Here is a 26482-nt window from a genome sequence, read left to right as displayed (position 1 = left end):
AATCGTAATAAATTTGCCGCTGTAGTCCTTTCATAGAATTCGAAAAAGCGCGGTTGACTGTACGTCCATGCCATCTCAAATTAGCAATGATTTTGTTGTAGGTTAAAATCATATACGACTGTACTTAAGCCAAAAAAATAAATATTTAAGGGGGCTCATATCCAACAGACATGTGATTTTATGCCTTTTTCACAAAGTAAACGATACGGACTCGCACTAATCGGTTTTGTTTTAAAACTTACATAATCATCATGGCTGCCAGGAGCACCCTCCGAGTTCGTCACGACAAATGCACGATTCCATCAATTTACTGCAGGTTACTCCACCACGTAAGTAAGTTAACCCCAATCTATGGCGTGATGATGAAACGCGTATTTTTCATTGCATCATGTCACTTAGGTATACATTTGCATTGTGGATTGATTTATGTCAATTAATATTCCCAGCCCTTTATAGCTTCAATAAGGTTATACCTTCAATTAGAAGTCTAATAATATATTATACTGTTAAACTCATAGATTTAGAAAGGGCGGCCCGCGTGTCCCTATCTCTGGATAAACCACAGATTTAGAAATGTTAAACTAGCAATTTTCTATTTCATTTTATGTTTTAAAAATGAACGTTTATAATCAATCGATTATGATTGTTTAAGTGCGTAAATCGATAGTGCAATATCATGCTTATTACGAATATATGTACAAATGATTATATGTAAAAATCATGTTTTTATTGTATGGAATAAATTGGAGAGAAGCACTCTTTATAAACTTATTAATTGAAATGTTTCATGACACACACGTGTATCATATAATCGGTCGTCTTCATCACAATATCCATCTTATTTTAGTTCTCCTTTTAACCTCGCGTGAAAATCCCGTCGAAAACTTGAAGGAACCAATTTCCCACTTGTTTTTCTTCCTGCATGGAAATTAATTAAACTGGTATTTAGTCACGTGGAACGTAAAACCAATTCATTCTGAAGCGATGAGGGTAAGGGGTCACAGGAGTAGACAAAAACAAAATACGGGAATTAATCACATCAAGTAACTAAGTGATTGATCTTGCCCTGTTTCATATTACATCAAACATTTTGCGATTTGAACCTGATTTCAGTTGACTTAATATCCATACTATCTATCTACAATTAAATGTATAAATGCGAAAGTCTGTTTATTATCTTTTAAACCACGGAAGTTAGGAGTTATAAGTTTAACGTGTACCTATGTCTGTGTATCGGTCTTTGGCATCGTGCCAAACGGTTGAACCGATTTTGATCTAGGGTTATTTTATTTGTAAGATTTCTTAAAATTTGAATTTGAATTTGATTGTTTATTTGCATCGAGAATGAACGTCTAAGCGCCTTTGCGGTAGTGATACTCCGCCCCCTCCATTTAACTCTGTTGAACGAGATGCACGTTGAGTTGTTGATAATTTTTGTTGATTGTGTAAGGCAAAACTCGTGCGGCGAACCCGGTTTAATTTTAAAATTTCAAAAGTTATCTGTATGTCAGATAAATTAACTGCTAGATAAATATAACCGGTTAGCCTTATCCAACACTTCTGAAACACTTAGCAGGCGATGAAATAGGCCATCAACAATGTTTAGAATATAAAATTTTGTGGTAAAATTACATTTAAATAACAATGTGCAATCATGACAAACAAACCACAATGATTATCTCATTAAATTTAACAAAGTTAAATTGTGTTCGTCTGAATTGTATAATTCCGGGCAGTTATCGTGATGGTTATTAGGTATTATAATATTATCTTTTTAAATGGTTTAAATTTGCTTCGATGCTTCTCTACAACGTTGTGTAAAACATGTTTGTTTTAAAATTTCGAATGTTTTTATTTTCATGTGCGAAAATAAAATATTCATGTAAAAATATCCAAGACAAGTCTAGTTTGCTTCACAAACAGACTTGTGATCAGTTCTCATGTGTTACTCTAGAAATAACATAACGAATGCCTATGAAATCTAAGTGACGGTAGAAAGACGGTCTAGCCACACGTTTTAACTAGAATGTAGAGTATGTGAAGTTAGGTCTGGTAAAGTTACGGCGCATATATCAAGAATCTTGGCTTTATATGAGATCTGACCACTTTTTCATATATTTTGACTAAAGTGTAGATCTGTACTGGTTACTACCCGACCTTATATTAATTTATACTGATGTAATGACAATTTTATGAGTGATTGAATATTACGATAAATATGGGGAATAATATTATGACGAATGGTATTTATGATGCGGCAGTAAATGGAACAGAAGGTCAGGATCCACCTCGAAAAACATGGTCCAGATTGCGAATCTCTTTTGTAAGAGAGGAGAAGATAATACACGAAGAGTCATGTTTATTAGAGGAATCGAGTCAGTTATGATTGTGGCAAGTGGATTTCCACTTGACTTGTGTTTAGGAAGAGAGAGAGAGAGAGAGATTTCTATAGTCATATTTCCTAAACAGTCATGATAATATATGTATATAGGCATATATGTATATTGATATGGGCACAGCATTGCTACGAAATACGTTAATAAAAAAGTAACTTTACACATACAAACTGTGAGTTTTGGTATTCCGTAGTGTTTCTAAAGTGACATCTCTCATTTAAATAAATAACTTCACACAAAGGGTCAAATTAAAAAGCCTTGAAGTTAAGTTTCACTTTATTTGAAAGTAGGAGCCAGTTAGATGGGTAAAGTAAGTTATAAACACTAATGGAACGGCCAGAATGAATAACAATGGGATGAACAGAGGCCAAATGAATTTGAACTCGTAAATTACGCTCGTAAATTTCCTCAAATTAAATTTCAAAATTCTTTATTCAACTGAGGCTTGCACGGGAACATGGGTCCAACATGAAGAGGGTTTAAAGATTAAGTAAAGTATGCCTGCGACTTCGATCGCGTTTATTTCATGTGTCTGCTCATCTATTATTGTCATATAACTATCGGGTTCTAAGCAACGTATTGCGATGAAACCTATACCAGAATATAAGTTAGACTATTCGCTAAACAAATTCTATTGAACAGTTTTTGCGTGGTGTGTGTACTAATATACAGATAGACACACAAAAATTGTCTTGGCTTCTATTAGTCACATAAAGACCCCCAATAATTACTTTTCTTTTATATCTCCTATGTACATACATAGCATACAGTTTTATTATATGTATATGTTACCGGCTAAATCCGATTTCAGGATAAACTAGTTTTGCCTAGGCCAAACTAATTCTTCCTACATGCGATAGGATAAACTGGTTTAGTCTAGGCTATACTAGTTCATCCTATCGCATGTAGGAAAAATGAGTTTATTCTAGGCCGAACTAGTTTCTCCTGATAGAAATAAACACATTCAGCTTAAATAGCAATGACCTAGTCTAAATTAATTTAGCTTAGTCCAACAAGCTTAATTAAATAGTATTTTATTGAATTTACCTATTTATTTTGTCTTTCTAGATATTCTATAATGTTTAGACTAGGCCATGCCAGTTTATCCCGACAGTGTGTATTTCTATCCGGATAACCTAGTTTGGCCTAGGCTAAATTGGTTTATCCTATCGGGCTTAGGACGAACTGGTTTAGTCAAGGTTATACTAGTTTATCCTATCGCATGTAGGAAGAATTCGTTTAGCCTGGGCAAAACTAGTTTATCCTGGAATCGGGTTTGGCCGGTGACATATAGATCAAATCATGAATAGACAAAGAGCTTTCGGGATTAGGATTTTAGTAAGTATCTGATAATCTCATGTAAGCCAGAGCTTAGTGCTTAATTGCTACGTTGTAGAGCTTAAAAGGGAAGCTAAGTGGGAGCTTTAATGACGACAAACTCAGACGGATCGACATAGATTGCTGAGTTTGTAAGATAAGATATAGTTGTTAGAGTGTTTAAACTAGATATAATACCTTCATACTCATTGTATGTTACTGACATTGTCAGTTGTAAAGAAATAGTTTTACTCTCTCTCAGAAATGGTCGCCAACAATGTATGTAGATTTGCTCTGTGAAAATAAAATAATTTACTGCGTTGTTCTAAACCTCTATTTTATTCCTATTTTGCTCATAACCCATCAGGTTATGGGCCCAGGAACGATTTTTGCGCTTTGCTACGTTAATTTTTCGAAATAGTAAATATAAAATTGATATTGAAATTGTTGACGGCCATTACGTTCCACAAATCGCACCATGGCTACATCGTCTGGGAATTTTGGTAATGTGGGCATTCCTATCGAAAAACTAAAAGGGATTGAAGACTACAACCATTGGAAATTTATGCTTAAAATGATATTGATGCACGAAGACTTGTACGATTGTGTGGAATCGGCGGAGTCGGCCGAAGCTTGCAAAGATGTGAAAAAGAAGCAGAAAGCCCTGGCGAAGATTTGTCTCTCTGTTGGACCATCAGCTTTACAACATGTCTGTAATGCGACGACACCGTATGAAGCTTGGACCAACTTGCAGCGTGCATATGAGGACAAGGGACTTTGTCGGCGCTTGGGATTGCTACGATCTTTGTTTGGTGCCAAACTGAGTGGAGCATGCAGAGTTACCTATCACATATTACGGAGCTCGGACAGCAGTTGGAGGATATTGGATCTAAACTTGAGGACGAATTTTTAGCTGTAGTTATGTTAGGTGGTTTGACAACAGACTATGACCCACTGATTATGGCTTTGGAAAATTCGGGAAAGCCTCTTACGACTGAACTTGTCAAAATAAAATTGTTGCAGGAGCAACAACGACGGGATGGAAAAACTGAACACTCCGATTTCAACGCTTTAGTGATGAAGAAGACATTCAAATCATTTAAATGTTTCCGATCCAAAAAGACCGGGCATTTTAAGAAAGATTGTCCAGAAGAGTGATAAGTCTTTATTGACAGCTTTATCAGCAAATATTCAGAAAAATGTCTGGTATATCGATTCTGGAGCGACAAATCACATGTGTCATAATAAATTACAAATGATGGATTTTCAGTGTGGAAAGCCGTTGCAAGTGAATGTTGCTAATGGAGATACAGTGCTGACAAGTGGTCAAGGAAAAGTTCAAGTTAATTTAAGAAATGGTTTAAAGACTATAAGTAATGACAAAATCTTTACCAGGAGAAAAGCATTTGAAGTTTACGTCTGAGTTATTTAAGTTAAGCATGTAATAAAATGTATTCCTTTTGTTTTGTTACTTCTTATGATGTATTATTTAGTTTAAGGGGTAGTGTTAGAGTGTTTAAACTAGATATAATACCTTCATACTCATTGTATGTTACTGACATTGTCAGTTGTAAAGAAATAGTTTTACTCTCTCTCAGAAATGGTCGCCAACAATGTATGTAGATTTGCTCTGTGAAAATAAAATAATTTACTGCGTTGTTCTAAACCTCTATTTTATTCCTATTTTGCTCATAACCCATCAATAGTAAGTATTGAAGGTAAGTAGATATAACTATAAAGGAAACGACTCGAATGCAACGACTCGATGTATACTTTAGTGTAGTTTTGAAGGAGAAAATATTCTGTGTAATACAAGTTTGTCTCTTTATCTCATCTTCACTTGGGCTGTGACGCCGAGAAGCCCGGAGACGGTATCCTTACATAATATTGTAAAACAAAGTTCTCAACCGCGTCTATCTGTGAACAAAAACTACTGTGTCTCAAAAACTACTGCACGGATTTTCGGCGTGTCGTAATAAAATTAAACCTTCAAATGTAAAAAAAAAATGTTTAAAGAAGGCTTTGATTTTGTGATTTTTCAACTTATAATAATAAAGTTAATCCAATGAACCGTTAAAACGAGAAAGAAGGACAAACAAACACACATTAACATATAATATTATCGGATAGGTACGCATCATATAATCTTAAGTCTTTGACCTTATTAATGTGAAAACATTTTTTTTTTCTCTCGAAACGTAATATTAAGCTAAAAGGACCATTTTTCCGAATTCCAATCAAATCAATCTCAGGTTCGAATCAGCCGGGTATAACAGGAGGAAATTAATGAATTATTAATAGACCACCGATTGAAATAGATAATTATCAAAACATTTTTGGCATCGTGTAAAAGCCCTTTATACATTATCGCCGAACTCTGACACGATACATAAACCAAAGGATCCGAACTTGGTACCTTGCGGTATCACGATGGTTAACAACTGGATCACCACCGCTTCAAATTAGCCATACGATTAAAATAATAAATTGAAAATCAGCGTCATGAACTCACTCTATACACACACTCACTATAAAATGTGTTGTAAGCTTGTGTATTCTTAAAATATTAACATCTCTCGACGTCTTTCTGTTGTCTATTTCTCCTCACGTCAATGACGCTTCGATGGTTTTCTACACGAGAAGAGAAATTGCTTTTGTATTTCATTGTATATTAGTAGATATATGAGCTAAGGGTCCACACTCTCGACCAATTTGCAACGTATTAATTAATGAAAAACTACGTAGTGAATTGGTCCAGAATTGTGGAGTTTCAAAATTAAACAAATATGGCTTTTGTTCAATATTCGTCCAGTTAACTGCCAAAAAGTCCGGCGCACACTGAAATAATGAGTTAACGCCCGTCTTTTTGGGGAGATATCGACAATTTTGCCAGGGGTTTTATCTGAGTGAATAGATACTTACTACTTATATATGTATGTAATAATTCATTGCATTTACTATTCTTTAATCATCGTATTATACAATATCTACGATAGAAATAATAATAATATAGAAATATCGATTCAATATTATATTGTTTCTTAGCTTAGTTTCCGAGTTCTACCTTCACATACTTCATATAAAAGACTGTGATTTGTGTGTTATGGATTCTTTGTGATTTATTTGTTACTTTTATTTTATCTCGCATGTATTTATAAACTAAGGAGGTGTTGTATAAAAGTGTACATATAGGACACTTAGATGTAGTTCTCATACCAAGTGAATATTGTAATTCTTTATGAGAAATACATATCCTTAAACCAAACCTTCACATATCAGAGCGAGGCCATGGCAATCGCATACTGTTTAATCAATTACAATTTAATTTATTCAATTCAAACTTCGAAAACGTCTAACGTCTTTTATGACGTCAATAAATCATGTGCCAGTTAAAATTATTTATTCGTTGTATGATTTTATTTTGGCGTTCAACTTTCGTATGCTGGAAAACGACGTAACAATAGTTCTTGCGCAGAACTGCGCACCCGCACTCGACAGGTAATCAAGAGCAATGATTAGTAATGAGTATTTTTAGTCTCTAAATAAAAGATGTAATGAAATGCTGTCTGAAATAAGATACAGTATTACGTCATACGTCTTTATCAATTACGAGGTAGATAAAAACAAAGTTTCGCAATCCAGTTCAAATTCAAATGCCAATGAATTTGGTGGTTCTTTTCTAGGTTTGGCGGATTCGGTATACATTGCTGATCTTTCATTGCGGTAAACAAAAGCACTCATATATACTACGCAATGTTCACGCATTCGCGTCGGCATGTGCCCGAGTTCGACGACAGTAATTAATATAATTATCTAAATAGTAAATTGACGATCTCGGTGGCGCAGTGGTAAAGTACTTGCCTCTGAACCGAGAGGTTCCGGGTTCAATCCCCGGTCGGGTCATGATGGAAAAAGATCTTATTCTGATTGGCCCGGGTCTTATATGTATTTGTTATAAAATATAGTATCGTTGAGTTAGTATCCCATAACACAAGTCTCGAACTTAATTTGGGGCTAGCTCAATCTGTGTGATTTGTCCTAATATATTTATTTATTTATTTCAATCTTACTTGGAGCTGTACGTGTCCAAGTCACGGATGGGTGGATCGTTAGGTCTGACCTTCTCCATTGTGACTCTCAGTGTGTTCGTGTAGCGGATCCTCTATACATCGCCACAAGCTTCAAATTATTACCTGAAACAAGGATGTAAGTATCATTTTTCAGAACTAGCTGAATTTTTTTTTAATATTACCACGATGAAAGTGACAAATATGGAATACGAATGGTGAAAAACTAAATTAAATTTTAAAATTTCAGAAACTCCCGACTCTGAATTTATCCTCATATCCGCTAGAAAAGAGTTGGTTAATGGTTTACAAACTGCTGAATCTACATTTTCCAATCATAGCATTTTCCAATCAAAACTCTCGATTAAATACTCTTTCAAATAAAAAAAACTAAATCAAAATCGGTCCAGCCGTTTGGATGCCACGATGCCACGGACAGACATATAGATGCATCTTCCTTCAGTCGTCGGGGGTTAAAAATGAATTATCAGGTTAGTTTCTGCCATAAACTCTTTTGAGAGACCACACACAATTCAACCATTTTGAATACGTTTAAAGTTATTGTATTACATTTAAGGTACGAGTAAGCCATTATATTCGATTTCCGATTTTTAAAATCGAAAAAGGTCAATCGAACAAATCTATCGAACATTTTGTAGTACAGATTTTATTCTCGGCATTTTCCACCCTTGAAAATTCCCGTAGATGTCGTAGAGATATTCTCGTCGGATAATTTCACGGAATCATTTGCAGAAACATTTTCCCGACATTTTTTACACCACTACAGTATATTACACTAGCGGCCCTTCCTGGCTTCGCTCGGGAGAAACATAATAATTTATACACCTTAACCTTCTTCAGAAATTACACTATTTATTAGTGAAAATCACATGAAAATACGTGCAGCAGTTTGTTAGTTTATCGCGAAAAGACGGACAGACGTGGCAGAGGAATTTGTTTTATAATATCTACCTAACGACGCCAAGTTAATCTCCATAACCGCACTAAGCTGTGATAGAGGTTATATGCTGTTAATTTGAGTAGATTGATGTGCAATTGACTGTACATGTAATCTCACGCTAATGCCTAGTGCATATGTTGCACAACTTTATCAACACATCAAGCTATTAGGAAACCCACGACTTTCTCCGTCCACTCTCGCCATTGTTCCTGTACAATGATATTATTTAAATACTTTCGCAGACATTATTAATATAAATAATGTTACTAGTAATATTTTATTAGGCATTCAATTGTCTTAATACGGTATGTGTAAAGAAGATAATTTATGACGGAAAGAAATTCAAACATATTTTATTATTAAAATAGAAAATCTATCATCAATCTTAGGTTTACCATCGTCTTAATGCGATCCAGTTCAAGATTTAAACTTATCTGCATCGCAAATTAGTATCAAGTTGATTTTTAACACCTAGTATTACGATAAATAAATGAAACTGCGCTGCATTTGAATCGTTCCGCAAAAGTTGATTTCTAAAAACAAAAAAAACCAAAAGGTAGTTTCTTTGTTTGTAACGAATAAACTCAAAAAATATTAGATTGATTTTGATGAAATTTGAAACAGAGACAGACGATACCTTCCGGAGTAACACAGGCTACTTTTTTTATTATGGTTTTATCCGAGCGAAGCAGTGATTTACCTATGTATCATACAATAATTTACCGTATATGGAATATCATATTCGGATATTCATAGTAAAATATTATAGTATACATATACTTGGTTCAAATTTTGCGGTAAAATTATTTTTGGTTACCTGTGAACCATCGAAATTGTCTAAGAAACTGACAAAAGCAACGTGGCCGATCTATAATAGTGTTTCAAATAGAGAAGACAAGGTAAAATAATGTCAACATTGTAAACAAGAAGTGTTTGTTTCATTCCACTTTAAGGCACACATAAGTGGCGTCGACAGTAAGCTTCAGTAATAAACTTTGTGCTGAATGAATACTGTTCAGTGATTACAAATTTTTATCTATGTCAGTCATATAACATTTATCAATCAGTAAGGACCTGAGGTGCTTTTTAAATATTATTTAAATTTTGATGTTCATTTATTGTTGTGTAATGTTGTTATAAATTTTAGGTGCAATACATACAATACTTTTCAGTTGTACAATATTATTTTATTTGGAGAAAATACAGTCTTAAAATAACAATCAAGTATCTATTTATAAGAATAAATGATCCTATTTACACATACGAGTAATACTTACGTGGGACGAAATAAGTCATAAATTAATATTTCAAATGATCAAGGTGATTGCAAAACTTCGACTTTACATTGACGCACGAACTGAACAATCTTAAAACTTCAGACTGTTTGATTCCTCACTTTGAACTCGGTTTCCATCGCAGAATTTAGAATACCATATAGAAGTGTCATAGAGGAGTTATTTTACCTCCCGTATGACATTTGCTAACGAATCCGAAGCTTTATGCACTCATTCAAATGATTTTTAAATTACGCATTTTTAATAGCTTATAATTTAATTTATTATAATTGCAATGTATTTATAATGGCAGGTAGAAGAATTATGTTTAATAGACTGGAATCTTTAACTCAATTTTGACGCATTTGAGTTGAAATATTGTATATACGTGTATACAATTTTGGTGATAAATAAAAATATAAAACATTATCATTAAAATTATCATTAAATTATCATTAAAATTATCATTAAAATTATCTTTAAAATTATCATTAAAATTATCATTAAAATTATCATTAAAATTATCATTAAAATTATCATTAAAATTATAATTAAAATTATCATTAAAATGATCATTACAATGATCATTACAATGATCATTAAAATTATGATCGTGAAAGTCGATTTCACTCCATGATGGTTCACCGCAAGGACATTATTTTTTTTTCGAATGTGTTGTTTCTTGCTAATACTCTCCCTCTCATCTTCAACCTGAGACTTCGAACTCAGCAGCGCGTTTTAACCTCTCGATACTACCGACATAAAAGTCAGCACTTCTGTTGGCTTATTATTCAAAATTCTGTGTTTGTCATCAAGTGATTTATGAGAAAAGTTTGTATTTAAAGCAAAACCACGAGCATTACCAGTTTGTTATAATTTAACTTTATTTTGTTTATCTTCATTTGAACTAAACTTGGATTAGCTAATGTACTATTTAAATATTTAAGAAAGAAATAAAATTGGCTAAGCACAAATTGGGACACAATAGTAATGTTGTGGATGATATGGTTAAAATACATAGTTTCTGTTTAACTATTTAATGATAAACTATCAGATAGCCTAAATGTAACGTATCATACTGACAGCGTTACAATTTGTGGTGACAAGTGATGAATAATGCTTACTGGCCAATCACACGTGGCAGATTTATCCGGAAGTTAGTTTATGTGTCAGATTGCAATATAATTATTTTATCAGAATAAAGTGAAACAGGCTTTTAAAAACAAAATTATTCCTGAATATATCGCTACGATAATACTCAGTCGTGACGTCACGTTAGAGTATCATTAAGTATGGAATGTGTGATGTTATTTTTTTCATGTCTATGAAAGCATTATGATTATCACAGTTATCAAGTGAATGTCGCATTGGTTGACAAAGAAAAAGAAAATGTTTTTTGCAAGTCCAGTAAATCCAGTCACATAACTGTTATAGTCAGTCTTTTGACGACGTCGATGGCGCAGTGGTAAGGATCTTGCCACTGAACCGAGAGGTCCGGGTTCGATCCCCGGTCGGGTCATGATGGAAAATGAACTTTTCCTGATTGGCCCGGGTCTTGGATGTTTATCTATATATGTATTTGTTATAAAATATAGTATCGTTGAGTTAGTATCTCATAACACAAGTCTCGAACTTACTTTGGGGCTAGCTCAATCTGTGTGATTTGTCCTCATATATTTATTTATTATTTAACTACTACAGATTATGATATCCGTAATGCACGAACTCTGTCCAAATTTAAACTACTTGTCAAGTCACAATATCTTTCCACTATCTCCTAACTTGTACCTACATTTTTCTTATTTATTTGTATGTTTAGGTATTTTTTTTACAAATCTGTATATATATTTATTTATATATTATATGTATATGTGTGTATATTATGTGTTAGTATATTTTATTTACTGCCCCAGCGCCTCTCTCCATTATCGTTTCATCCCACCCCAAGGTTGACTGGAAGAGATCGCTTTAGCGATAAGTCTCCGCCTTTGTGCTTTTTTATTTTATTTTTGTATTGTTCTTTTTTTGTAATTTCGCTTTTGGTGCAATACAGGGTATTGTATTGTATTTTATTATGTTTAAATCAAACACGAATTTCAATGGATTAAGATAAGACATTCGGATTTAAGGTCGGTATATTACGGGGCTTCATATTATCACTATAACACCGATTCGCCACTCGAACGTACCTAATACCAAATTAATGAAGCGTATATTGTGTCTTTCAATGTAATTATAAATATTGTTATATGTATTAAGACAGTATTAATCAGAGTTTTACTGAAACACATTTTCAGTTTGACCTAAATTTATATTTTTACTATAATGATATTAAGAAATTACTTACATACATACATATCCATACTAATATTATAAACATAAATATTTGTATTTTTGTTTATAATGAATAAACTCACTCGCACTCACTCAAAAACCGAAGGACCGATATTGATGAAATTTGGCACAGAGATAGGCGAATTCGCCAGGAGTAATAGATGCTTTTTTATTGTAGTTTTACACGAGCGAAGCTGGGAAGTCTATAATATAAGAGGTCGTTTAGCTTGTTTTAACCTGTGTCGACGAATTTTCTTTAGTTTTTAATTGCTTTAATAGTTAGATGCAATTCGAATCGGTGCTATTACAATTAGTGTGCTGAACGGTATCTCCAATTTAACATGCAATAAAAACATTTCAACTCTCCAACTGAAATACTGTTTGTAAATCTTAAACAGAATTTTTTTGTGATAAGGTTTATGGAGTTATTCCATTTAGCGAACAAATCAAATAACACTGATTCGAATCGTACCTAACGGTTTCGCGAACAGCGTCAATTTTTTTCCATGTATAAACAAATGAAAGAAATAATTCAATTCTTCAAAATAAACAGACCCTATAACCAATTAATATTAAGCTCGAAGCTTTATAATACATATTTAAATTAAGAGAATAATTTGACTGGTGTACTAAACTGAACAGTTAGGTTAGAATCGGTGCCATTTGTATTGGTACGCTGAATGGAATATGATACCCATGACGACGCTCACAATATATGGCGTCATGTTCTCATTTAATTTATTACTGTTTGTTCTGTCTATCGTCTGAAGCTAAACATTATAAGAATATAATAGAATTATCTTCAAGCGTGTTTTATTACACGAATGGACTACAGATATAAATATAAGTTTTTTTTATATTTTTTTATTGTCTTTTCTATTAATAAGTACATATAGATCTCAATGACAGGAGCTCATTGTCACCCAGACAATGGTCGTTCATCATCATCGGCACGTTAAGCCGCGTTGGTCCTGGATGTGTTTGCAGTCGTTTAAATGGACCAAGATGGCATCTTGATCAAGATTTGTAGTGGTCCTATTCTAGGGCGGAACCACACGCCACCTAGTCCATATTCATACTAATATTACAACAGTGAATTGTAGAATTCAATTTGTATGTAACAAAAGGAAAAACAAATGCATGCAATGCCCGTTTTTCTTTTTTTGTTACTAAAAAAGAAAAACGGGCATAATACTTGCAATATATAAATTTGAATTTGTCTACTGAAGAGCGACATAAATCTACTTTTTGTCGTGGATAACAGCTTCTGAATAAATGATTACGAACATATAGGGCGGAACATATAACGTATAGAGCAGAAAATCCAATAATTGAATATATCAAAGGCCACGGAGTCAAATATGAAAGTGCCGTGTGTATGAAAATGTACCAATCTGAATTTCAATTAGAGATCCAGATTGATATATTGACTGGTTAGTTCGTCACTGAAATGAATGTCTTTACGTTTCGTGCGCATCATGTCTATGTAATAGTAGATATTGCCCGGGGCTTCGCTCCCGTGGGAATTTCGGGATAAAATAGCCTAAAGCAATCATGAATTACCTTTGTAATGGTGAAAGAATTTTTGAAATCGGTTCGGTAGTTTAGGAAATTACCCGCCTCAAACGTACAAATTCACAAAATTACAAACACTTACCTCTTTATAATAAAAGTATAGATTGCAATGAACCGTATGTTAAAAGAGTCTGAATTCTCAAATGGATTACAGCGAATAATACGACTGATCGTACAGAATGATCCTTTATTGAACCTCTGGTTATTCATTAAACTTATTTGAAATATGTTTTATAATAAATCTTGTTATTTCTTCTAACATTTAATAAATTTATCAAATATGTTTATCTAAATAAAACTAATTACTGCTTTTACGAATCTTGGCTTTAAATATGTAGTTTATATTCATTAATCACAATGAGGATTACTTATCTTAAATATGCTTACGGTTATGTATTTGTGTATTCAGTCTCATCATATGTATTTACCATGGAGAATTCAACAGGCTAGAAGATAATAAGCGGCTTATGAAAATCCTGGCTTCAACTATATTTTATTATATTATTACAAATTCAAGTTCAGTTGAGAATCCACAGAACTATATTTTAGACTGAATTTTCGCTCACAGGCTCATTTTCATATTATGTTTTTTTTTTGGATAATATCAAAATTTTAAAGCTTAGTAGTTCAATTTAAGAAAGTCTACGTGTACGCTTAAAATATAGTAAAGGATAGTAATGAAGAGCTAAACATAACAATATTAATAAAAAAATAATCATTATGTCTATTTATCTGTACAACAGTTTATCATTAACCACTGATTTGATTAATTATTTGTATTAATAACAATTTATTGTAACGGTATTTGCTATTATTTGAAGTAGAAAAAAAAATCATACAAATAAAGATAAACTATGTTAAGTTTGCTAAGATAGAACTCGACGGGAAACTATTTTTTCCCAAGCATTGTATTTCCCGCACATAATGACATGTTGGGCGCACGAGGGCAAAATACTGATGTGTAGAAAAAAAAACTTACAGCTACGTCCACATCACTTTAAAAAATTTTTTAAACTATCACTACGAGGGATAATATTACATTTAATGAACGTCAAACACACACGAACACTGCCCGTGAAAAGGCTTCGGTTATCTGTTCATCAAATAGTTTTATTATGTTGCTACACGTGATGACTGATGAATGAGTTTCAGGACAAAATTATTTATAGTGCAGATATGAAGTCATCTAATGATGACGTGGGAAATCTTGACACTGGCTTTCTGTCAACCTGCATCGAAGACAGACAAGTGTATAATAGGAAGCTGATGCCTGTGTCACTTTGTGTTGACCATTATAGTAAGCCTACTCGTTCTGTCAGTCAAATTTCAGATTTCGTACATGAACGGATTCAATAGGGGTTCATTTTCCTTCCTCGATACAGACTCGTCTAGTGAGAAAGTTACCATATATTTTTTACTCTGCAGTATGTTTTTTACTCTGCCGTACATGTACAGATTTTGTAATGTTGCAACCATATATAACAATAAACCATTTTTCATTTTCAATGTACTTCAAAAGGAACTTCCTCCCAGTCTTTTTTAAAGGACTTGCGGTGGAATGAGCTCCCCATTATGATTTACATCGGGAAAGTAGACTGTTTGGTTATGTAAAATGACGGGGAAAATAGACTGATAGTTCCGGAGGGGTATTCCTTAGGGACTACAAAATGGAGATCTTCAAAAATGGCGTAATTAGGTTGATTCAGGGTTGGCGTCGTTTGAGTGACAACCCTGGTGTTATAGGTGAACATAGGCTGCGGTGGTCATCTCTTTGTTTTATAATGAATAATTTCTATACTCTCATTGTGTATTCTTTAGATTATACGGTTTATATTCTGTAATTTCATAGTGATTGTGAGTATCGTTTAAAATATAGATTTACCCTTTGAGACACAAAATGTTATGTGATAGAATTTTTTTGGACAAATTATGATTATGTAAATGGTAGAAGGAGAAGTTTGTATTTAATGAGAATCAATATGGGACCATGTTTTATTTAATTGTCAGAACACTTATCTTAAATAAAATTAAGAATAAGAAAAAAATATATCGATTTACATAACGACTGAGCACAATTTTTTCTGCAACTTTACACCCGGATTTTTACGTTATCACTATGCAAATAAGTACGGTATTACTATGTGAATAAATATTGTGAGTACCTATAATAAATAATGTGTGGGTTTAGTAACAAATTAAGTATGGCACGTATTCTTTTCTCTATGGGTACGTACAACATTGTTGTTATTATTATAGTTTTTGTTCTTAAAAAGAATGAGGATCAAATAAATTAGGTCCAATTTTCAATAATGATATTGTGTTTTAACAATTTTCACGAGTGAAAGATAGGTCTCTTGTTATGGTGGAATAAACAATTAAATAATGAGCCTTGAATATGATGTATATAATATGAATTTTCAAGAACTTTTTGGTATATTTCTTAAAAGAACATGAAGGAGTGTCATGTTATGTTTTGTTTTTAACATACAATATTCAGGGCCTGTCCCACCGCTTGCTAATAAAGTATCTGCAGCTTATATATAACATGGCCTTGAAAGTGTGTTTCCCAAGGGCCAACTGGCCAATTGTTATAATCAAAATTTAGCCAGTAGTTAGTGTATCTGTCAGATTACAATATTTATGTGAGCACTGGCAACTGTTACTTGTTACCTCAATAAAAAAATCTCACTTAATAATAAACTATAACAATAAACTTGTTTATTTATATTTAGTATTGTATAATGTGTAATATTTAATATATTCTTATAACATTGCCTTCTATATATATTAGGATAAATAACACAGCTTAAGCTCGCCCTAAAGTAAGTTCGAGACTTGTGTTATGGATACTAACTCAACGATACCATATTTTATAACCTATACATACATATATAGATAAACATCCAAGACCCGGGGCAATCAGAAAAAGATCATTTTCCATCATAACCCGATCGGGGTTTGAACTCGGGACCTCTCGGTTCAGAGGCAAACACTTTACCACTGCGCCACCGAGGTCGTCAAAACTGTTCGTGCGAAAACTGTTATGTTATGTAATAAAAAAAAAGAAATCCAGTACTTTTTCTTTATTCAGGGGGCTTACCAAAATCTCTTATAGCGATCCACTTTACGAAACTGAACTGCATCGCAAATTCGTACCATCGACTTAATTTTTAGTAGGCCTGCTGGTCAGATTTATCGAGTAATTATATAAAAGTATGATGTGCCACCATGCCATTCACGTAATTTAAAAGTGCTCACGACAACAAACTGTAATGGCTGCTCCTACGCACAATAAGATTTATTGAATTGCCTATCAATTGTTCGTTAGCATTGAACTTATGTCACGATTGTCATTGAAAAGAAAATCGATTACGCGTTTATTGCTTTCAGTTTACCTGAGGATTTTCCTCGTGATAAAAGAAATTAATAAGCGTTTACGGAATTACAAATAAATTGTTGAGCATTTATTTTAGAACGATTTGTTTAACCTTACGTTCCTGAGTGGTCTGTGCCTACGTGCAAATATTTTTATTTGATAATCTGCAGGCCTACCATCAACTTTTATACAACGATTCCAATGAAACTCAATTCAATTTAGGAACCTAAAATGAATCGCATTCATACTAAAAATTAAGTCGATGGTACGAATTTGATATGCAGTTCAGTTTAGGTCGTAAAGTGGATCGCTGTAAGAGATGATGGTAAGCCCCCAGAGCATTATTTTTGGAAAGGAACTACGCTCCGGGGCTTCGCTCCCGTGGGAATTTTGTAATAAAAATTACCCTATGTGTTATTTCAGGTTATATTTTACCAGTGTATGAATTTTACAATTTTATAATTATTTTGTAAACGATTTAAGTAACTGCTACTTAAATGGTAATATTCTTAGGTGAGTTGCACCCATGAAATTAAAAGGTACTGTCAAAGTTCCTACTAATTCCTCGGTAGCACCAGTCAATTTTGACGTTGATATTAACTTTCGCGCCTACGGTGTTTAGACAAAATGGCGCTGTTTGCGTTTAGCGCAGGCTAAAATTTACGTCAAAGTTGACAGGTGCATACAATTCTTATGAATCTGACGTTTCATTTCATTTGTATTTATTTTATTTTTAAATAAAATAAAAAATAAACAAAATTGAAGTTGAATTATGACGTTAAGTCAGATAATTCACAGTAAATCAATTTTACTTTATGCATCTCGTCTTATCTATGGTCTTCTAAACTAATTATAAACCTAAGTTGGCTAATTTTCAGCCATCGTTTTGACCTCTTTGTATGCACCACTCTTGACTTTTTTAAAAATATATATACTAGCGACCCGCCCGGCTTCGTACGTGTGCAATAATATGCTTGTTATATATATAAACCTTCCTCTTGAATCACTCTATAGGGACAGACAGCGGAAAGCGACTTTGTTTTATACTACTCGTATGTAACGAGGCCTTTTTGACTTTTTATCATGTATAACAATAAACTCATAACTTAAAACACGTGAAAAATGTATGTGAATATCTATTTTCTTAGTAAATATTAGACTTGGATCTCTTTAAGGCTCGTGTATATCCAGCACGTGCACTGCAAAATTCTATGGAGTTTTGAAACGTTATAATCCGATACAATGATTGTGCACCGAAAGCGCGGCACTGCAATTTGGCACTTATATCAAAATTCCCCCTCTACGCTTGGTTTTGGTGGAGTATAAAATTTATTACTTCGGCCTTGTTAATGAGTGATGTGCCTATTGAATTGAATGCACACGTGCTCAATAAAACAATATAAGTGCAATGTCACACAAACAACAATAGCCTTTATAGCGCTAGGTGGAATGAAATATCAATAATCTATAAATACCTTTAATATATACTAGCTTTTAGCATTTTATCTTCATGCTTATATAAAAATATCGTTATTACAAGCTTTTATTTAAAATGCAATGTATATATGTTGGTATGCACGGGTGGAATCTTTTGTAACTGAATTTTGAATAAGATATTTTCAACCGATTGAGTTGAAATTTTGTACACACGTTTGGTTTGGACGCCAATGTATTATTATGATAAGCATAACGACATCGTGCACGCAGAAGCACGACTGCCGACGAGAGGACTCCTCAACGTTTTTCATTGAAAGCAATAAGATGTCTTTGATAGGTAACAACAATTACAGCTTGTATATGCGGATAAACTTCCCCTTCACTGTCTAAGGAAAATACCATATTTCATTTTAGTTTTGGCTGTGCATTATTTGTCACCTAAATCACCTGTGGAAGAATCTTGTATACCTACTGACAATCATCTGACAATTATAATGTTTCATTTTCTTTTAAAATATGTCATCATTGGCTCCCAATACTCGATTTCAATATACTATGTAGGTGTTATGTCCCATAACCCTGAAGAACACAATAATATAACCAATTGAATTTTAGTTCAAAGGTTACGCTCGTGATGGTAATAGAGTAGGCAATTTACAAAATTTACAAATTCTACCTATCACGGTCATGGATAGAAGTGTGTTTTGACGACCTCGGTGGCGAAGTGGTAAAGTGCTTGCCTCTGAACCGAGAGGTCCCGGGTTCGATCCCCGGTCGGGTCATGATGGAAAATGATCTTTTTCTGATTGGCCCGGGTCTTGGATGTTTATCTATATATGTATTTGTTATAAAATATAGTATCGTTGAGTTAGTATCCCGTAACACAAGTCTCGAACTTACTTTGGGGCTAGCTCAATCGGTGTGATTTGTCCTAATAGATTTATTTATTTATTTATTTATTTTAACATACATACAGGATTACTCGTGATTATGCTATATTGAAAAAGTTAGTTCGTTTATTTATTTATTTATGAAATAATAAACAGGGCAGCTTCTAATTTTAGCTGTTGTGATTCTATCAAATAGCGTTGAAACTGATGGTGATTTATTAATTTATTTTAATATTGAATATAATAGGCTAGTTGATAATTTTCTAACGCTTATAGAGAACAGTCTTAAATCAAATGGGTCTTAGTAAATTTCTTATTAATATTTTTTTTTAGGAGGATCAAAAAACCCAAGTCGTCGTGATCGTCATCATATCGAGTGTGTTCTTCCTAATACTGGTGTCGGATTTCATTCAAGTCGCCTAAAGGCATCTAACATGACTTTTACGACTACTTACCGCCTTCTAGTGGCAGGTAGTGAACTAAATTGTCCACCAATGTGCAGATTTCCTCACGACGTTTTCCTTCACCGGAAGCAGGTGATGGTCTATGGTCTACCCAAGCTACTGGGACTATGAGATCAGTAGGATAAAATCATTAGGACCACAAGTAAAAAAAATGTTATCATGATATTGATAAAAATAAAAAAGTTTTGAGATTTACATTATGCCAAGTAAATATAGTAACATTTTGTGTGTATATAATAATAGGTGTAATGTATATAATATAATAATTTTATTAAGTTTTTTTTTTTTGTTTGGTTAATTATACATATATATATAAGTATATATATATTTTCCTTTCATCAGCACTTGATCACAATCATAATATGTTTCAGTATACCTTTTGACCATGTACTTTATTATGTACTTAATGTTATATTACTGATAAAAAATTATACATAAATTTATATATAAAAAATGGTAAGCCCTTCTGGCATAATAGGGACCAACACTGTTTGAATGAGTTTCTTTCGGCATTTCTTCTCAGCAGTGGTCGTTCCGAAATGCTAGTAGTTTGTAGCTTTGGTAAACATCATTTAATTTAGATTATGACGTGAAAAAGTGCCTGTGAAGGCCTAATTTCTGAATAAATGATTTGATTTTGATTTTGATTTTGATTTAGGTATAATTGTTAGTCGATTTACATAAAAAACGAAAATTCTGAAAATTTAAGTTGGCGTAGTGTTCATTGGAGCGATCGATATCTAAGAGCATAATTCATACAAGGTTGTTGTAATCACGCTCACAATTAATTCTGAAGTATGTACCTAGATTATGTGTATTGTAAATAAGTATATCAAAGTAACTAGGTATACCACACAAAGATAAGACGTAGCTTAGCATTTTAAGGATCTATTAAATTCTGAAAAATTTGAGTTTAAAGATTTTAAAAATTATTTCCGTGGAAAGCATGGAGGTGATGAAGATGTGACCCATCATGTGACCGACCAATGCGCAAGTTGCTTAACAGCCACTTTTGTACATTATACGTTTCCTTGTTTCTGGATTTATATCCTAATTAATATTACAAATGCGAAAGTAAGTTTGTTACCTCTTCACGCTCTATCTATTCAACCAATCTTCTTGAAATTTTGCATACATTTATTTAATTATGTAAGATTGTAAGGTATTTTATTCCAGAAAATTAACGCGGGCGAAGCCGCGGACTAAAGCTGATGTTGATTGATCTGATTGATGAAAGTTGGACATAAATTGGTTACTTTCCGATTATTTTTCATCGTAAAGTGTCAGTTGTGATAAATGTAATAAAACGGCTGCCGACCTTCTGTTTCATACTAATCTGTTGTATGATTGCATAAAATCTTGTGTAAATGTGTCTATAAATGGTAAAATCGGAAATGTTAAAAGTGTATAACCCCCCCAAGGTTAAACCTTGAAACATGCTAGGCTATTTAGGACCTAGTGTTTTCGTCATAAACTAGGAATAAATAAACGTAGGCCATAAATATAAAAATCATAGGCTGAATTTATTGCTCTTGCACTAGAGAACACAAGCAATGTTAAGTGTTAAGCAATACTATATACATAAATGAATTTGAATACGAATATCAAAGGTTTTCTTTCATAATGTTAAAACAATGTTTCGAGCGGGTTATTAAGGTATGTCCTGTACACAGGTGTGTTCACACATTCAACACAAGTTTGTATGTACTTCCAGATTTACCTAATAAGATTAATTAAGCTCAAGCAAGATTCCACCCGAAAATGCATACATACCTACACTCCAAGTTAAATGAAAGCTTGTAGAATAAACTCATGCAGTCAATTCCTTATTAAAAAATGTGACATTTAGCCTCTGTTCGAGGCATACTAATCGTATGATACTGGGAATTCCGTACACGCATTTTCCAGTAGACTCTAGCTAATTAGTTCCTATAGGTACTTTCCACAACCCTATTTTTTACTCTGTGGCGAGCCTGCATTAAGAACCGCTTGCAAGTATGTCGTTCTTATACTGACTAATAAAGTATTCGTAACTGGATCCAATCATGTTTAGATCTATAAATCTGTGCAAATATTTACAAATGCGAAAGTTCGATTGGGATAGTGTGATTTGGAATTATTTTTAAGTATCTCCTATGGAAATTTCTATCGCTCTCTAAAAATAATACTTTTAGGGAGCGATAGAAATTTCCATGAATTTGAATATATTATATTTAACAACACTTTATTCAAATTTCCTTCTACTTCAGTCGTATAAGTTATCGCTTTCCTTACGTATAAATTTAAATTAACCTCACAGAAGATTAATTATTTCATAGACATTTTTACCATATATACGGACATCGTCGCAGCCTTGCCGGGTTCGAACCTTGAACCAGATAGAGGAAGGTCGCGATCATTGCGTTTCGCTTGCATTTTAATGCTCCACTGTGTTGTGTACAGTCTACAACATATTAAGTTATCCTGCGTGAACCTCTATGGCGCGGTAAAAGCAACGAGTTTGCAATGAATTTGGGTGGGTTGATGTGCTGTTGACTGTACAATAAAAAAATGTGTTCGAACTGATTTTAATGAATATTTACGTTTTTGTTATGAAAACAGTTTAGACAAAAACAAATATCATTGCTGTAGTTATATAATACTAAAAGCTTAACGTTGGGCATCGGTCGTGCGTGAATATGTCTAGCTTTTGCCAGTGGCTTCGCTCTTATCATACATAGGGACAGACAGAGAGCGGGAAACGATTTTTTTGTAGGTACTTTATAGTAATGTAACATTTGATTTTTACATACAGATATCATTAGAGCATACCTACATATAAATGATAATAATTATACAGGAAGAAGTTAACTTACTGTGCCGACACAGGAGAGGAAAAAGGTCGTGAAGGTAAAGATTAGAAAATTTATTGTTAACGAATCAATTTTGTGACATAGAAATTGTTTAATTCCATTCATGACGTAACGGCTGCAACTAGTTTCGTCAATATCTCTACAGATATTGACGAAATGCGAAAGTTCATTATAGCACTACTGCAATCGGCATTAAATACTTATTTTCATTAAGTTTACGGCCAATATTATTGCCTATCGTAACAGCTGTTAGCGATCACTGTTGTTATGTCCATAGTTAAATCTATACTGATTTTTTTTTTAATTTTATAAATAAAACGAAAGATTCGAAGCTGAACGTGTCTTTGAGTTTCGCAGCTGTTGACTCTGTCTACCCCGTAACAGAGACATGTTACTGTACAAGTAAAAGAATATAGGCCTTTCAGATATTATGAGCTATTGCTCAGAGAGCAAGGAGTAATAACCTTATTGCACGAAAATTACTTATCCCATGCGGGGATCTTTTACAGGCCTGATATTATAATAAGTTAAATGATAATTATAAATAATTTAATTTAATGTCTTTTAAAAACAAAAAGAAATTACTTTTGGTTGAAAAATGTTTTTCTACAAAAGATAATTTAAATTACGCTGTACTAATTGCGCTGTAAGATCTCTTTTAAATCTGTGATCCACAATTAAAGACACTTTCCACACTCAACACAAATGAAGATGCGTGGTTGAGTCCCCAATTCCTATATAGGTAGAGATAGCCAAATATATTTTATTGATTGTCTGATGTCGATCTAAAATCATCTGCGTCCTGCTTCACTCAAATTTCATTATAATTATATACGAGTAAAGTGCTGTAAATAACGAAGACACGTCTGATTTAATTTCGAGGCATTACGCTTTGCATATCAATTAGTTTGGTAGGTAACGTTTTAAGTAAAAAAATCTGACAGCTGTTCCTTTGCTTCGCCTGTGTTTTGCATTAAAGTTTATAAAAAACATTAGGAAAAAAAGGTCTGGGTATTTTAACATTTTGAATATATGTTATATCTATTCAGAATAATAAACACAACTTGCTAAAAATATTAGAAACTCGCCGTGAATTGAATCATTACGAAAAAAAATTGATTTTTCAATTATTCGATGATAATTTCACCACTAATCAATAATAAATCACTACTATGAAATTTGTGTTTACACTACATATTTTAAATACATCATATCAAATATCATGTGTATGGCAAAAAAAAACACCCAAAAATGTTAAGTTTGCAACTAAGTCCTAAAAAAAGAACATTTTAACAAATGGCGAACTTAATACGAAAGCTATTGCAGAAAAAGGAGAAACAGAAAAACAAATTGTATTTTCATAAATTACTAGAATATTCTCACAATCGCGATTCACATGTCAAAACAAATAATTAGGAATAAGCAATCACTTCTGTCATCCTACGAAATAAATAGCTATTGTTACAGGCATTCACAAAGATACGTGCCTATATGAGCGTTTTCCCTCAAATAAAATGGTATGGACTATGCAAGACATGAGTGCAAATGATCTGGTAGAAATATGCTTAGATCTTTGAAACCACGCAATGGACTTCAATGCGGGTTTATATAGAATATGTCTGATTTCTCTGAGGAAGGTTTATAGGTGATATAGCCTGGATGGACCGCTAGTATAATAAATCAAGGTGCCTGCCTATTTAATAGATGACAAATGAAGTATTATATCACAGCCATTGAAAATAAACATCAGTATCAATAAGCATTGTGTACTGATAACACAATAGCCCATTGAGACTTACGTACATTTTGAAAATCATTGTTACATAGATCATTATTATGAGGAACATAATAATAATCAAAACCCCTTTTTAATTTAATCGAAAAAAATAACAAACGAAGATTATTCTGTATATTTTTCATACTTTTAGGGTTTCGTTCCTAAAAAGAAACAAATGGAACCCTTACAAGTTCGATGTCCGTCTAGCAGTCTTAACCCTTTTTTGTCCACCGACAACTGAAGGATATAAATTATTCATACTAATATTATAAAGAGGAAAGATATGTATTTTTGTTTGTAATGAATAAACTTCAGGCGGAACCTTCAGGAGTGACATAGGTTAGACTTTTTATTATGGTTTACCCCGAGCGAAGCCGAGGCGAGACGCTAGTAAGTTATAAGTTTAGGAGCTGTCACGTCCGTGGCATGGCAGTCTTGCGGCTGAACCGATTTTGATCTACTTACTTATATGAAAGAGAATTGAAATGTTTGGGAAATGTGTATGTATGTATTTAGAAACCTTTAGTTATTTTCTAACAGCTGAGAAGATGTCAGCACATTTTTAATGTAATATTTATTTATGGGACAAGTTAGTTTGTTTAGCGTAAATTGTTTATACAGTTTGTTGGTAAATAAATGCTGTTATAGTGTCAAGAAATATTTGAGAAAATGACTTGATTTTTTGTAATTTATAAATTAATGATTAATTAATTTCAATATAATTTTTAATAATTATGACATTGTCTGTTGCACGTCAGAAATTAATAATAATTCATTCATTCATTCATTGGATTGAATTGGCGTCATACCCAGCTCCTATAAAATGTAATATATATATATATATATATATATATATATATATATATATATATATATATATATATATATATTATAATCAGCACTCGGATCACAATCATAACCTGTTTTGATATACCTTTTGACTATGTACATTATGTACTTTTATATATTATTAGAAAGAAAAAAAAAACATTGTAAGAAACAATAATGGTAAGCCGATCTGGCATGATAGGGACCAACACTGTTCAAATGAGTTTCTTTCGGTATTTCTTCTCAGCAGTGGTCGTTCCGAAATGCCAGTAGTTTGTAGCTTGTGAGAAATAACTATAAATATAAAAATTGACGAGAAAATGTGCCTGTGAAGGTCTAATTTCTGAATAAATGATTTGAATTTGAATTTGTAACAAATTATGTTTAATAATAGTCAATATTTTTCTTCAATATCTCCTATGTACAGACACAGGTAACCCAATTACAGTATTATCAAATGTTTAGATTATTGTGTGTTACGTCTTGACGACCTCCGTGGGCAATAGTATATAAATAATAGTCATCTTGCCGGACCGCTACGCTGTAGTGTTCGATCTTTTTCACCTTGACTGACTTGGATCTTGGTTACCCATACAAATATTATAAGAGAAAAGATTTGTATTTTTGTTTCTAATGAACAAATTAAAAAAACTACTTGACCAATTATGATGAGATTTGACGCAGAGACAGACGAAACCTTCAGGAGTGATATATGCTACTTTTTATGATGGTTTATTTACTTTATTTTTATTTATTTATTTTTAAATAATTAAATATATTAGGACAAATCACACAGATCGAGCTAGCCCCAAAGTAAGTTCGACACTTGTGTTATGGGATACTAACTCAACGATACTATATTTTATAACAAATACATATATAGATAAACATCCAAGACAAGCACTTTACCAGAGGCAAGCACTTTACCACTGCG

At 32.9% G+C, this 26482-nt stretch overlaps 1 protein-coding gene across 3 annotated transcripts in view; it reads right to left on the bottom strand.

Moving 5' to 3' along the window:
• LOC128669309 (proton-coupled amino acid transporter-like protein CG1139) overlaps positions 1-26482 on the bottom strand; it is a 45439-nt gene that overhangs the window by 18034 nt on the left and 923 nt on the right. The window contains exons 1-2 of one of the 3 annotated variants that reach the window (XM_053744058.2): positions 14908-15104; positions 7784-7908 (exon numbers count right to left, since the gene is read on the bottom strand). In XM_053744058.2, coding sequence (XP_053600033.1) covers positions 7784-7842 — 59 coding nt within the window. In that variant the 5' untranslated portion in view covers positions 7843-7908; positions 14908-15104. Of the gene's footprint in view, positions 1-7783; positions 7909-14907; positions 15105-26482 lie in introns of those variants that run through there. The other 2 variants (XM_053744057.2, XM_064435917.1) reach the window with 2 other exon arrangements.

This window comes from Plodia interpunctella, chromosome 4 (genome assembly GCF_027563975.2).
Source record: "Plodia interpunctella isolate USDA-ARS_2022_Savannah chromosome 4, ilPloInte3.2, whole genome shotgun sequence".
Taxonomy (NCBI): domain Eukaryota; kingdom Metazoa; phylum Arthropoda; class Insecta; order Lepidoptera; family Pyralidae; genus Plodia; species Plodia interpunctella.
The sequence above is the reverse complement of the archived record's forward strand: the minus strand, read 5'-3'. Positions and strand labels throughout refer to the sequence as shown.